Raw genomic sequence first — 16,483 nt, forward strand, 5'->3', positions numbered from 1 at the left:
AGCCTAACTGGTACTTACTTCAGAGGAAGCCAAACATTAAATGGGTGTAAATCCAATTTCTCAAACTTTTACAACTGTTTGGCTGTTAGCCAAAACCATATTTTGTCTGATTGCCAATATTCAACACAAAGGAAGGATCTGATGTGACAAGAAGTCTGATACCTCTAAAAAGGTTCAGCTGCACACACATTTTGGGAAGCTGTGCTGAGAAACTCCACGTGGTATGGTTACCTCAATATAGAGGTTCTCAGGAACAGAGGTTTATGTGCACTCCTAGGTAAGAAAAAACTAATTAAGACAGCATATACAAAACTCTCACAGTCAGCTTCACAAGGAGATAGATGGAGAAAGCTCAGGCTTCCCAGTACCTATCAACTCCTACAGCCCTTTCAGCAGCATAAAGAGTATCCTCTCGCAGAAACACCAGATGCTTTCTGCACTATGGTGAGAGGAATGCCAACATACTGTCTGCATCTGATGAGAGATACTGGTGCTGATGAGTCCAGGGTGAAATTCCTGCTCCATTTAAAGGAAATCCAGGCAGCACCTAATGCTTGTCTAGAAGAAGAGAACACAAAGTGACTAGTGGGAAAAGAAGGGCAAGAAGATGACATGTCTGCCCGGTGCCAGAGCACAACCTAACTGAGCTGTGTGCTAAGGCCAGAGCTCAGGTACTTGGAAGTTCAAAAGCCTGTTTTCAATTTGTTGCCTACTTCATTTACACATACATTCACAGAGGGCGAAAGGCTATTGAGACTTCCTTGCAAACTGAAAGGTTAAAGAACAAACATTGTACACAGTGTACTGCACATGTGGAAGAGCTGCAGAACCTGACCTATTGTTCTCCAAGCCCTACCTGAAGAAATTTAAGTATGGAGAGTAAGACGCTGCCTTGTTGCATTCTGTCATCTCATAACAGAGAGACTAGAATCCCTCTCCAGAAACAAGGGCTCTGAAATCCTAGCTGTGGGGAGCTTGTGCTCATCTTATGCACCCAGAAAGAAATTTCTGTAGTAACTGTCCATTTAACCACTAAATAAACTTTGCATTTATTGCTTTATTACCTAAACCTATTCATATTAGGCTACATTTAGCATATTCAAAGCAGAGCTGCCTTCCATCATGATGTTCTATACTTTCCATTGCTTCCCAATTAAATCAGTGTCTCACACTAATATCATTAGTGGCGATTTCTTTAAAATTAATGGCCTACTGCAACTTTTTTCAATAGCAACAAAACTCCATTTTACACCAATCGAAGAGAAAATAACAAGGTAATTATATAAAAAGGTGTTTTTAGTCATGGTTTGGTGATCTCTGAAAACCATGGCCATGTTAATTGAGTGTAAGTAATTTGGTTCCTTTTATGAACATACTGCAGCTTTTATCATATCACATTCACGCCTCCACACCTATCACACTGTTGGGGTTTGTACTGGAGCACTGGGGGAAGTGCTGGGCAGATTACATGCAGCTAGGAAGATAATAGTGCCACGAAGCGTGAACATCCAAGCAGACAAACGTACACAGAAAGACGAAGGTGTTTTATACTGCAGTAATTGAACAACCAAATGATGTGCTTCTCCCTGATGCCTCCGAACATTAGATAACAACCATTCCAAGGCTTCATCAACACAGTGAGGAACAGCAGGCACACTCAAACACTGCACCACACTGGAGATTGGAAAACAGCACAGCTGAAAGACTTTTCAGCACAGCTGAAAAATTGTATGAAAATGAAAGAAGAAAATAGAAAAAAGGCAAGTTATGCATTACATCCTATGCAAAAATAGTCATTTACTTTAGTCTTCACAACCATTAATTATGCTGCATCTACACCTATAAAATTCCAGGCTATGGAAATCATAAGAACTAGTTTCTTATTTCTACTTCTGTATGCTTTTTGCAATTCCAGAGATTATTCCTGTCTATAAAATCCAGCAAAACATACTTTCTTTCGATGGCTTTACAAGTCTTAACAGTAGTATAAGTGCTGTGCTGTATTTCACTCCTTGACGGTTTAGAAATACTTATTGTTAACGGAAATATCTCAGGTTTTCTAGCGATCAAATTTCTAACATATTTTGGGGAAAAAGAGGAAACCCTGACAACTTCTTTCCACTTAGTTTTATTTTTTCGTTCCTTTTGTGTAAGTCTTCTTTTTGTATTGCCAAATTACGTTGAAGATATTCCATTACATGGTTGTTAACCCACAGCTAGATATTTGCACAAAGATCAGCTGTATCAATATTTCTAGAGGCAATAACAAAACCAGCGGGAAGCATGGGTACCATAATTGTTAACTTTCCTGTTAACAGGAATGGAGATACAAACTTTCAGAAGGGTGATACCTTGTCAGGGCTGCACACCCATACCAACAAGCTGAAGCTAAACAAAGGGAATGTAAACCAACCTGACATGAAAAAAAAGTTGATTTCCTTGTCTTCCTCTCTCTGCCACTCCACGCTCTGCTTGCCTCGCGGTGCAGTCACAAAACCCTTCTCCCTGTTCAGCTGGTGACACTGATGCAGCAATTCCTCTTTCTCTTGGGTGAATTCATACTTTTATTGGCAAGTGCTGTCATTTCCAACAGAAGGCTAAAAAGCATCTTTTCCATAAACTGTATGATGTCCAATAGAATCAGGTTACCCAGTCTAACAGGACAGGTAGCAATGCTGCTGTGCACAATGACTCACTTTTCAGGTACCAGAGCATCTCTTTCTCGCTTTGCTCTGCTTTCCTATCAGGACTTTCTGTTTAATTCCTTTGCTTCAATAGGAATTCTGCGCTCAAAACATGCCATCTTTCTAAACATGGTTTTGCTCAACTACAATTTCTCTACTGCACTTACGCACAGGAAATAGAGCAAAAGAACACAAGTGTGACGGTGCCAATAGTAATCTAGTGAGGTAACTCATGCAGCAAATAAAGGAGAGGTATAAGCAACCTTTTTTTTTTTTTTTCTTTAGCATTTGCTGGTGAACTAGACAGTGTCTTGACAAAATGATCTCAATGGTTTTGTTCAAGTAACTTTCAGAACTGCCTGTCTCAAAGCCTATGTGTTATTATAGCACCCACTCCATTTCTCTCCCTTCCAACAGAGCTACGTGCTTTTACTTTTTTTAAAAAGGAAAAGAACTGAAGTAAAGCACCAAGCTCCCTTCCTTCTCAGTATGACCCTGTGAAACATTCAGCCAGCAGCCACTATCTGCCCTACAGCCCAATGAACTTTCATCCTCTTTCATGCTCAATTCATACTGCAGAATTTTTAAAATCACTGCATACAAAGACCAGATTTTCGAATGAAAGTGCCACACCCTTTGGATCCTAAACCTGTACTTCAGCTCCCAGGGAACTGCAAGCAAAATCAAACTTCTTGTGATATTGTTCAAACGTTAAGTCTTAAACATACAGCTAAAATGTTACTGATGATTAACAACAGCAGTTGTTCAAAGACGGACAACTCTTCAAAAGAGACCATTACAAAGAATTTTACTCTGATTAAAAGCTAAGCTTCCTGGTGCCTTAAAATATTCAAAATATTCTTATATTTGACATCTGATGCTTATTTAGTTTTGATTTCTCTGAAACTATTGCAAAGCAGTCATAAATCACCCCAGTGGGTCTTTTTCCATGAATAAGTAACAGAACATGATTATGAGATAAAGACGTAAGCCTAACTAGCAAATGTAAGGACACCAGAACTTACATTAAATGCAATAGGGCATAACTAAATTGCCATTTTTTTATTACTATTGTATTACATCTTTAGCTTCATACTGCCTCCTATGTGCTAAGTAGTGCCATAAACGTTTTCCTAACATAGTTTTTCCAAAGCGTAGAAAAATCATGATTACATAAACTGTGCATTTATAAAAATGTTCTCAGTTAACAGAAAAATCTGAACAAGATTAAGCCATGTGTTGTGCTTAATTTCAAGCACAAATTGAGAGGATTTTAAAGTCAATCATCAATAGCTTTAATAGATGTATTTTGGGTGCCTAACTTTAGACTTCTCGAGATGGTACAGTAGAGGCCAGGGTACAAGTCAAGGAATTTGGCGCACTCCAAGTCAGCTGTTTCATTAGCATAATTTTGCCTTATTAACTAAAGTAGCAAATGTCCTGCAAACACAAGCTCCAAGGAACGTGCAGTTATGCTAGTATATGTTATCAGCACTCATTTGAGCAGTACCATTAACTTCAATGAGTGTTCACTTATGCAAAGTAAAATTAAATTTTAGTGCTCTCTACCATCACAGACTGATAAGCCTATACAATTAGTGCATCCAAAGTTCATATATTAAATATAATTGCAAAAAAACTGTATATTGATATAAACTCCAAGAAATCTGGTGCCTCTACCACCAGGTAAATTTCCCCAGATTTAAAAACAAGTATTTCAGGAGATTATTCAGGTGGGAAGAGACCTCAGCAGGTCTCTAATCCAAGCTCCTGCTCACAACAGGGCCAGTTAAAGGAAGCAACCAGGTTGCTTAAGGCTTCATGTGGTCAGGTCCTGGAAACCTACAAAGATAGTGTTGGCCCAGCCTCCATGAGCAACATCTTACACTGCGTGACTGTCCTCGTGGGGCAGAAACCAGTCTAGTAGTACAAGAAATACTCATGTTGTTGGCTACCAAAGTAAGCAACAGTTAAGAACAGGCAAACATTGTTTAGCAATGTTTAGTACAAACTGTAACGTTTAAACTATACAATCTGTTTCCACTAAATCTACATTAACACAAGTGAGTTGTCACTTTGAAGATAACACTGGAGAATGGAAGTTTTTCTTGCCTTGGAATAACATCTTCCCAAAACACTAGGCCTGGCTATATTTTAAACTAGCACCTCTCACTAGTGCTTCAGTTGCAAAGCCATACTAAAGCTGAACGGAGAGAATAACTTTCAGGACTGACCAAACCCAGGCTACACAGACATCCATCTGTTCCATACATTACTTAAAAATGTAAGTTTCTTCTTTGAGAAGCAAGAACAGGTACAACTTAGCAAGTAAACGCAAGTAAAGCAAATGACAGGTTTAAATGTGCAGCCATAGAAAAAGGCGTACCCAGGGCTGCTCCTCACACACTAAATGAAATTCTGTGCAACCATTAGTGACTGCAGAGAGTTTATTAGCTCTAGACATTGAGCAATAACATCTCAGAATAAAGTAAGACACCTTTGCCCCAAGGCACGCAGCTTGTATGTATCAGGAAGTTCTGCTACAATGCACTTTCATCCCAGCCATGAGAGTCTGCCAACTCTTTTTTTTTTTTTTTTTTTTTTTTTTGCCTTAGGATACGTAAAGAGTAAACGACACATTACAGTCTGGGACTGTCTGTATGACAGCATCTTTTCAAGTCCTGTAGCTGCTTACATCAAGATAAGCTTGACAGAGGTAGATATCAGGTGTAGGGGTGTAGGGACATAACCACACTATGCTAACAAGACCAAGGTCTTCTTAAAAACAACTGTGCATTTAGCTTCTTGGCCTGAGCAAAGGAAGAAGCAACCAACATACTGGTAAGTCTGGAGGGACACCAAGATGATCTGAAGCACCGCTCCTATGAAGAGAGGCTGAGAGAGCTGGGGACTGTCCAGCCCGCAGGAGATGAGGTTCAGAGAGGATCTTAATCAATGTCTATAAATACCTGAAGGGAAGACACAATGAAAAAAGAGCCAGGCTCTTTTCAGTGGTGCCTAGTGCCAAAACAAGAGGCCATGGGCACAGACTGGAGCACAGGAGGTTCTGTCTAAACACCAGGCAGCACTTCTGTGCTGTGCAGGTGACTGAGCCCTGGCACAGGTTGCCCAGAGAGGCTGCTGAGATCTTCAACAGCTGCCTGGATGTGGTCCTGGACAGCCTGCTCTGGGTGCTTGAGCAGAGAGCTTGGACCAGATGACCTCCAAGAGGTCCCTTCCAACCCTAACCATTCTGTGATTTTTAGCCATAGTATGCTTAATGAGGAAAACCATCAAAACCAAACAGCAATAAACATCTGACCACTGAGGTAACACCAGAGCCTCAGTTGAGAAATGCGAACATCCGTATGTGAAAAGGAATTGAATGTAACATTTCAGCACACCTACAAATCTCTGACCAATCTCCAAAGTGAAATGCATGCTTTTTTTTTTTTCCTAAAAAGACCTAATTTCATGCCCACCACAAAACATATTAAATGAAACAAGACATTTGATACTGATCAAGATTTCCCAGCATTATACGTATACAAAAAAAAACAGAGACTGAATCACTGTAAAAGTTTCACATAACTTTAACACTTCTTTGAGAGACAGACAAAAAAACACGAGAACAGCAAACGCCTACCACATGACCCATGGTTAACGCTTAGCAACGTGCACAAAATGTCAATACACAAATGTTCAAGGAAGGGCATGCACTACAGTTTTCATTTCAACATCCTGAAAATTTCAAAAATATTTACTACGCTATGCAGTTAATGTCCTGCTCTGTATTCCAGCCATTTGATGACACATTTCTTAAGCGGAAGCCTTAACACTAAACTAATGTTGTGAACAGTTTCACAATTAAATTATCTGCTTGCAATTTATGGATTATCAATTTTTATCAATAAATTAAGATTTGGCTAATAAAACATAACAGCACCTTCTACCCTTAGGATGAAGAAGAAGAAGGGCTATTAAACCATAATTACAGAACAGCTCATGAAACAGCAACCAATTTAAAGGTCATCAGCAACCAGCAACTGCTAGCTGGTCAGATGAAATACTGAACCTGAACTCCCCAAACATGAGTCTGAAGGGAAAAAACAGAAATGAAAGGAACAAGATGTTAACTACACTCTCTTTGCATATAATGGTGTTCAAACAGAACAAGGTCCTTAGTCATATTCTCTGTATTTCTTTAACATCATCTTCTACTTGAAAAGCAGGGATCAAATGGAGTAATTTCCATACTGCCTTTGGAAAAAAAAAATAAAAAAAAAAAAAATGAAGAGCGACAAAGAGCTCAGACCTATCTAACAATGCAGAAAGGAATAGAAGTTCTGGCAAAGTGAGTAGGGAAAGTCTTACTTACACATAGCAGGTCTTTCTTTTAGGACTAAATGGCATTGTGCACTTTACAAAAAGCAAAAGTCAATTTGCTGGAAATCTAGAAACCAGGAATGCCCCAACCATGGAAGCTCTAGCATGCTTGAGAGGTGGGCAAAAAGATCTGTCTCAGGGTGGGTTTTCTTCAGAGGTCTTTAATGTCAAGCCCACTGAGCTGGTCAGATCTCTTTCCTTTCCCCGTCTTCACCTGTCCTTTTCCACAGATGTGCATATTCTCTCTTTTTGCCCTCTCACATGTAACAGCCTTTTAGGAAATTCCTATTAAAAACTCCATCAGGTCAGGTCAGCCTCTAGCATATAGCCACCAGACAGTGGTATACTCTATCTAACTCACCATGTGTGTGTGTCTGTCTGTATTTTCCTTTTAGAGGATGACTCTAGAATTTCACAACTCCCTGAATTGAAGGATTATCTGCAAAGTGCAACAAAGCCAGTCATTACTCTTATGCAAGAGTAAGAAAAGAGTAATATAAAAAAAAAAAAAAAGAGTAAAAATGTTGCATTTCCACAGCTGGCTTGCTCCCAGTTCACTTATGCTAAAATTAGCACCCTAGTGCATTTACAACATGCACATAGGTATGCCAATTTAATTAGATAGTGTTTTAGCTCAGCATCCTTCCACCATAAAACGAGCTTGTTCTGACCTCAGATTTTTTTTTGTCTGGAATCTCTTTTGCTGAAATGTCACTCAAAAAATTTGCTATCCTTGTCAAGAAAAGTCAAAATACTATTACTTTAACATCACATTAATGTTTTAACCAAGTTCTCATAATAGCTCTAACGTATTAAATGTTCAATTTAAAACTGTAAATCTGTTTGTCTGTCTGCCAAAACAATACCAGCTCTTGCTGTGTCTAGTACCAACAGTGGATTTACTGAGCAGATTTCAGCTGCTAGTATTCTAAACTAAATGTACTAACAAAAAAAAAAAATAAATAGAAATAACAGATATAGACATTGACTCACAATCCAGGAATATTACAGGAGCCAGAAAACTCCTTGGGTTAAGCACATATTCTAATTACATTTCTCCATGCAAAGAACATATAAACATCTCAATTTTTATCAGTTTGCCCCCACAGCCACAATGGTGACATTAAAACATACTTAACTATCAAACACAAAACCAATGAAAACTGAAGATAAATGGTATCAGAGACTATTCCTTCTGCCACACAAGTCAGTGGAGTTTTCTCACCATCCTTCTTGGTTACAAAACCATGCACTGAATGTGCCTGAAGACAGAAAGAACCTTTCAAGTCATCCTTGCTATTATTAGTAGCGTACAATGTTCCCTTAATGTGGAAACATCGCAGATTTTGGGAATAGATGGGACCTCATGAAAATGTGAGATCTTGTATGACATAAGCTACAAACACCAACAGTTCCCGTATTAAGCCTATCGCTGCTGAGTTGCTGTAAATGTTTGAGGAAGATAATTCAGTCTTGATTTAAAGCCTTACAGCTTGACATACACAGAACAATTTAAATAAATTACCTCTCATACACATGTATTGACATATTTTAATGGAGATACAAACACCATGATATCAGACATTAAGAAAACGCACAACTCAATCACATGAAATAGCATTGCTAGCTGTCATTTTGAACGTTTGGAAAGTAAGAGGTAGGTAGCTCTGGTGTATGTCAACAGAAAACTAAGAAGGCTGACTAATCCTCTCACAAATATTAAGTAGCAAACAGGACAGTGCTGTAACTTGCAACTTCTGAAGATCATACACTTCCATTTAGAACAACTGTATTTCTAGCCCATATGGTTGTTGAAGGTAAGGACAGAAAGATGAAGAGAATCAAATGAAACTTTGGATCTTGGTTATATTCCTTGTCCAAAATGTAAAGCAGTTTCCTGTAAGTATGAAATGGAAAGGAAGTATTTTGGGCTAATGAAAGTAGATGGATACCGCAGTAGCAAAGAATCCAGAAAGCTCACATGCTTGCAAACCTACAAGAGAAATTCAAGGAAACCTCTGTGAAGGAGGAGACCACTCTAAGATAGCAAATCAAAATGCTTAAATTGTTCAGTTATGCATTTCCAGATTTTTGTTTGACCTACCCACTTTTTATTCAATTTCCTATTTCATTTGAATACTGTGATGAAAGAATAGTCTTGACCATGGCTGATGAACTGTGTAGCAGGGTATATCACCAGCACGCAGCATTCCCACCTACTTTTTGGCAGAGAGCACTGCAGTGGTAGGAAGAGGAATCAGGAGTGCCTGTGGGTAAGGGAGAGACAGGAAGGGACCTGGCTGCTCCTCTGAGGCCAGATGGTAGGCCACTAAGTCATCTGTAAGCTGGGACATGGCAATATAAAATGGTCACCAATCTTTAATGTGAGATGGACACAGCATTTTGATTAACTAGAGTGAACACTGGTATACTTACAATAATGTATTTGAAACTCTTTATAATTTTGTCAGTAAGATGCGTTCATTTAACAAGAGAGATGATCAGGAAGGGTTCTGAAGGACTTCGGTACAAAAATTTCACTAGAATCCATCTGCAGCAGAACCTACATTTCTGAACTAAAGTCTTGTGCTTCCATTTACAATGCCAAACTTCTTTCCTAACTCAGCACAGTTCAATTTACTGGAAAAAAAAAAAAAAAAAGTTAAAAAAAAATAGCAGATGGGCAAATAAGGTAAAGGGCATTTGATTTAATTTGCCTCTCCTCTGTGCCAATATGCTACTTTGAAGAGACTGTAAGTGTGGGAGGGGAACATATGTGCATGTGGATTGTGCATCTCAGAGTATGTTTGCTGCTGGTAAGCAGTCTCCTCTTTCTTTATTCTTTCTTTCCACGGCAGTTCGAACGCACATAACATTCCACACTGTTATATGAGGACATGAGCCAGCAAATGGAGAATCATATTCCTGCAGTGACTAGCGAACCACTAAGCCAAATGCCAGGTCAACCTTTTAACAAGAAATGGATTAGTACCCACTGAAAGCGTGGACAGAGACTTTGCGTAGTGCCAAGACAGAAGCTGGAAATAAAGGTTTCAACACCACCACAGTAATTGCTTGGACTTTCCTGGACTCCAAACCATGGCTTTGAATGGTTCTGTTTTGTTGGTTCTCAGCAAATTTTGACAGAACCTGCTGCCATTTAAACACACACTCATCCAAATTAGACAAAAGTCTTGGATCTGTCAACAGTGCTTCTCTATCTAAGGATGCAAGTAAAGAAGGTACTACTAATACAGAAGCATGAGACCCTGGAAGGAAAACATATTTGGCTGAAAGTCTAATACAGCCTTAGGGTAAAACCTGCAGTAACTCCGCAAGGGAACACTCATCCAGACAGAGCTGTGACAATGTCTTGGGCTTCTGGAAGAGGTGAGAGCATCTTAGAAATCTCCTTTCACTGACCAAGAAATGAGCAGCTATGCTAAGGATGTGAAAAACGGAGGATTCAGAATACACAGCATTGTATTCAAATTCTACCGTGCAGCATCTCCAGCAGTAGGCAAAAAAATGAAAAAAGCCCTTTGAGAAACCTGAAAGTGACAGAGTGAGAAAGTATAGCAACGTGGTTGATAGGTAAATGACAGACTTAAACAGGTGCTAGATAAACCTGAACATAGTTTAAGGACAGACCTGATTCATTCAACTGAAGTAGGTTCTCCAAAAAAGTACTTGCTCTACCAGAACTGATGGACTGGAGGGGGCCAACATAGTGCACTGATTGGAAACTGCTATCTGCCAACACAGACCCTGGTCCATGGAGTGTAGAACTTGAAGTCCCGTGCTTTGTCTGAATAAAGTTGGCTGCAATTGTTGAGGCAAACATGGTAATACAAAGTCCATGACCCTTGGTAAAATAGGTTGAAAAAGGCTTCTCCATGAACCTAGACAAGGACATGCCTGCCAGTTCTGGGAAATGATCACGAGAGAAGACTGGCAGATGCTTGTGTGCCATTAGAGGGACTGGAATTCTGAATCCAGGATGGATTTGTTACCCTTTACCTATTGAAGGAATAGGTACAGTAAGTCTACCCATCTCAGAAGTCAAAAAAAAAAAAAGTAGAAATTCAAACAAGAACAGCTGCTTATTCAGAGGGATGAATTTATATCCAGCAACCACAACAGCCTGCAAGTCTAAACTGCAATGAAGCTGAAGAAGATGCACACATACACGCATTCCCAGACCACCTCTGTCTTTATACTTGGAAGACATAGCCATTGACACAACTGAAAAGCTGAAGAAGGAAGCATATTCCCTGTGATCTAGCCTTTATTAATGATTCTTTTTCCTGTGACAGGGCAAGTAGCAGTTATCCCAAATAATGTCCAGAACAGTACTCCTAAGAGACAGAGAGCCCCCAGGATTGGTGGGCGCACAGAGTATACGCTAGGCCATGAGATGGTTCCACATCAACAATTGGTTGAGTTCCAGAATCTGGAGAGACTCTGTAGAGGATCTGAAACTCCTTTCATAGGTAATCTCAGTGTTGCTCAAGTTTGTCACCAGCTTTAGTTCTCTGAAGAGTTTCAGAAGCAGAGCCATTCAGCAGTCTTAGCATCATTGGTGCCAAGTATTGAGAGAACCAGATTAGTACCACTAGTCCTAAAGAATGTTATGGCAGTGCTGGTGGAGCTGAACTTAGGACTATTGTGATAAGCAGAGAGCTGCTGCAATGGATAAAGAAGAAAACAAATGCTTACAGTGCTTCATATTGGCCTTCAGTGGCTGAACTGGTTCTGGGGATGACCAAATCAGAAGCCTCTGTGGTAACCACAAGGATCTGAGAGGACTTGATTTTACCAGTCTGGAAGGGAGAAGACAGAGAGACTTTCTTGTGATGGATTTCTTAAGAGTATGGCCAGTGGTAGATCAAAGTCATAGCAGTCAGATTCAGCTAACTGCATTCCACAGCCCTTCATACCCAGGGTCCCACATCAGAAAAATTCTTTCACTGCCTTCTCAAGGTGAAATTTTCTGTCGTTGAAGCTCAGCTAGTTTTAAAGGACACCACACAGAGCACTCATTGGGAACACCACCTTCTCTGTCACACCAACAATACCCAGAGTTAGAGAAGCAAAGCTTTTCCTACTGGGAATTCATAGAAGCAACTGGACAATTAAAAAGAAATGAGACAGTAAAAGAATTGTCCATCTTATACTTGCACCAAGCAGGAAGAAGGATGGAGCTAAGCATGGCCTCTAAAGAATATCTTTCTGGTCTCAAGTGACAGGCCATTTCTATATCCGTAATCAGAATGTATTTGTAGACTATCACTCCAAAATAATAATAATAAAAAGATCTTCCAGTTACAACTTCATACTACATAACTGAATTCTGTAGATTTCAAAACTAGATCTGCTCATTTACTATCTCCTCTGTGTTTACTACAGACCTGTTTCATTTTGCACTTAATTGGATTATTACAGCTAATGGAAAAATGAGATGTGTTAAATACATACCTTTTTGTACCCAATTAAATCCAGCTTAAATCCCATACATGTATAAAGTTATAACTGATCATTGCACAATGCTAGTCAGCCGAAAATGCGGCATGATTAAACTTATAGGAAATTCTTCCATACAAATACGCTAAGCCATCACCAGCTTCAGTACTGACAGGGCAGTTGTTAACTTGTGATAATTTCCACAAAATTACATCTCCTATTAATTTCAGATAGGAAATAGACAAATCTAAGTTGATCTAGATGAACTGAAAGGCAAAGGAAATGAACAAATAAGAAAAACATACAACAATACTACAGGTGAGCCTGTAGGCACTGGATTGTAATTTAAAATACCTTATATTAACATGTTCACATATTTGTTTACTTCTTTATCTCAAAACACATTTCCTTTTTTCTTTCTTTTTTTTTTGTTGTTCCCGGCCTTCAAACAAGTAACTTAATTTACTTCGTGTTACAAAGAAACCTGTTAGACATTTAAAAAACCAAAGAAAATAGAAAAGAATGTTTCTCATTCAAAAAGAAAAATGAAAGAGTAGTCCTACTAACTCAGTTATTTCTGCATCAATTATGTATGTTAAAAGTAGTTTTCGACTACCAGCCATGCAAACTTAGGTTAGGAGCCAAAAATTAAGCTGTGGTCTTTCTGACTTCTGCAACCCTGAAAGGTGAGTGCTATCACCACATAGATCTTAGTAACTCAGTCCTTTCCAGAGCACTTCAGACCACTTTTCAGTGCACACTAGGGAAGGTCTCTTCATTTATGCAGGACTACAAAGATGGTAGTGAGGCACACATATGAACAAAGCCCATGAAAATAGGGGGTTAATCTTCAGCTTGAACATGTCCATTACAAAAATAATCCAGAGCAATATTACTTCTACAAGACGAACAAGGGCAGACAGTAATACTTTACACACCAAGAAGTTTTTATGTTTGGATGACAATGTCACTTGCCTATGATCCACTGAACAAAAATGTCACACTACTATTCAGTAGAAGTTCTAGTTTGTTGGAAAGGTTCTAGTTTGTTGGAAAATCTCTGTAAATGTTTAAAGAGCTGCTTTTACAACCTATCCACTTGTTTTTTTTCTCCTTCACTTTTTTCAGGTACAGAGCGATATCATAGTCTTGGTGCCCACTCAAGATACCTTCTATGAAACCTTCACTTGGTAAAACTAACCCAAACATGAGTTGGAGAAAAGAAAGCTGAGTGGGATATGGACAAGGTTTATGAAATCACAAAAGCAGTGGGTAAGGTGAATATTGAACTGCTATTTAACAAATTGTACAATGCTTGAACTAGAGAACACCTGTTAGAGCTAGCAGGAGATTGGGGGGGGGAGGGAGGAGAAGTAAAATAATGTACTTTTTAATGCAGCTGGTAGCAAATTTCTGCCATTTGCTGCCAAAGAATACTAGAGGCAGACAGCACTGAAAAAGAATATAATGGTAACAGGTCCATAAATGTCCAGATACTAAAGGGATAAGGCAGACATCCCATTGTCTGTGGACAGTCTAAAGGGAATGGACTACAGAAAGTGGACAAGCTTAGCTGCTGTCCTTAACCGGTATGTCCTATTCCCTATGCTGGAGGCAGAATGCTGGGACAGAAGGACCCTGCTGATAACCAGTAGGGTATTTCCTATGCTCTATAATATTCAGAAAGTTTGGAAATTCATTGTTTTAAACGGTAATAAACTTGGATACCAGGACAGAGCATCAACAATTTACACTGCTGTTCAAAGATGTGTCACAAGTCAGAAGGACATGTCACTGTAAGAGCCGTGAATGCCTACAGAAAACAACACAAAGCAGTGAAATGTGGTACTGATAGGATAAAATGCATCATGCTGGATCCAGTAGCCTAAGGGAGGTGAAGCTGCTGCTCCATGCCTCCAGCTCCAACCAGCAGCGAAGCTTAAAATGTATTCCCAGCAGGTGCATACACACAGAGCACACATATATACCACATACATACATATATGTGGCTGGACATGCAGATTTGAGCCTCCACACTATCCCTTGCACTCCCTCATGTATCCCACGCTCAGGCAGCAATCCCCCTTAGTCCAAAAGGTGACCTGCGGAGCTCATACTGATGGCTCATGGTGTTGCGATGGGCCTGGGGATAGCCTCGTCAGAGATTATTTGTGTTGTCCCCTGCCCAGCCCTCATCTCTCTGTGCTCCTCTGTGGATGTACAGATAAGCTTTATCACATAAAACCTAACAGGTACTCCAGCAGTCAGACAGCCCTGAAATACAATGACTTTCCACTAGCTTTCTAAGCCCTAACATACATAATTAATCTGTCACAGGTCATCTGTTTCTTAAAATAGCCTGTGAGGATCAATCTCCTTTCAGCATCTGTTAGAAATCATCGTACGTTGCTTGTCATAAACCAAATATGGTTATTAACGATTAGGTAAATCATATTATGAACCAACCTGTTAGTAGAGGGCTTTAGACAGTAACTTACACAGTCTCTACTGCTACAGCTTTAGCAGCCTTATCAAGGTCAATGCAGCTACTCAAGTGGTTAAAGCATTTGTGTCTCAGCAAAATTGGGGTGTTACAGATCACAGCGCCTGATCTGCAGATACACATTCCCTGGGCCTCATCCAATGCCCATGGCCCAGTGGAGTCTTTTCACTGATGCAGGAAGGCTTTGCATCAGCCTATACAACAGCAATATAATTTTCCTTTTTGCTGTTTCATCTTGGTTTTGCTTATTACCTCTCTGTTGGTCTTCTGTTCCATTAAGTTGTTTTTGTGCTTCTTCGATTTTGTCTGCAAGAAAGAGAAGTCATTATTAAAATATATAAAAAAAATGCAAGTTTTGAGAAAATCATTTACTGAAGTCTGTCTTGAACTGTCTGTTTATATTGAGGAGTAATACCATTCACACATAAATATGCAGCACATTATAAGTAATACTGCCATATAAAATTTCATCATGTTTTACCAGCAAGACTATTGACATGTTAAATTACACAGAACTGCAGAGAGAAAAGCAATGGGATCAGATCTGCAGTCAACAGCTAATCCCACTGTAGCTTCATACCATCAATAATAATTTATGCAGTCAGGGGATTCATCAGAATAGGTATTATTGTGCATAACAGGGTATTTTAATATGTTTTTGAAAAGTGCTGTTAGAACAAGGCAATGCAGCATTAAGCATTGTGATACAAACAGCAATTAAGATTTGATACATGAAGCGTCGGAGCCAACGCTGCCACAAGGGAGTAGCGGGGGATGAGCAGTAGCCCCACGCTAATTCCTCCGCAAAACTACCCATCGTTCATACTCACACAGTAGGAGCAAAAAGCAGCCTCAAGCCTTTAAGCTCTCTCTGCTGTTAGCACGCCTGCTGCCCCCAAACTCATGTGTGCCAAGAAAAGGAATTGTGTTTCCACTGCTGTGGCACCACAGATCTGGCTGAGGGGGTGAGCCTCAATCTGTGTATGTCTGTTTACATGTAGAGCAAGAAGAAAATGGGCAGCAGGAACAAACGAAAACTCAAGGCTCATTTCTTTTTAGTAGAAAACAGTCCTTTGGTGTGTATGAGGGAAAAAGAGGTCATGTTGGTAAGGAGCAGTGGTGTGAGGACAGGCTACACCCCGCACTGCACCGTGGCCTGACTGACCAAGACCTGAGCTTGGAACATGGCTTTCAAACATCATCGAACATTTCCCAAAATACATGTGAAAGCTTTTTTGAATGGTGCAGTTTTTGTAATATTAAATTGAAAGAACAGAACAGAACTGCAATCACCCTAAACCTCTCTGACTGTACTGGTACGGTTTGTGAAATACCAGGCTTCCTGGCTGCCATACCAAGGGGGAAGACAGGCCTGCAAAGGCTTCACCTCTTTGTTCACCAGTGCAGAGGCTGGGTTTTACTCTGACTATTTACTCACCATCCCTAT

At 39.7% G+C, this 16,483-nt stretch overlaps 1 protein-coding gene across 5 annotated transcripts in view; it reads right to left on the bottom strand.

The window, feature by feature from the left end:
* Positions 1-16,483, bottom strand: part of HIVEP1 (HIVEP zinc finger 1) — a 116,612-nt gene that overhangs the window by 31,362 nt on the left and 68,767 nt on the right. For all 5 annotated transcript variants that reach the window (XM_032181981.1, XM_032181977.1, XM_032181980.1 and 2 more), the window contains exon 3: positions 15,289-15,342. In XM_032181981.1, the coding sequence (XP_032037872.1) occupies positions 15,289-15,342 (54 nt within the window). The remainder of the gene's footprint in view (positions 1-15,288; positions 15,343-16,483) is intronic.

Source organism: Aythya fuligula, chromosome 2 (assembly GCF_009819795.1).
Source record: "Aythya fuligula isolate bAytFul2 chromosome 2, bAytFul2.pri, whole genome shotgun sequence".
NCBI lineage: Eukaryota > Metazoa > Chordata > Aves > Anseriformes > Anatidae > Aythya > Aythya fuligula.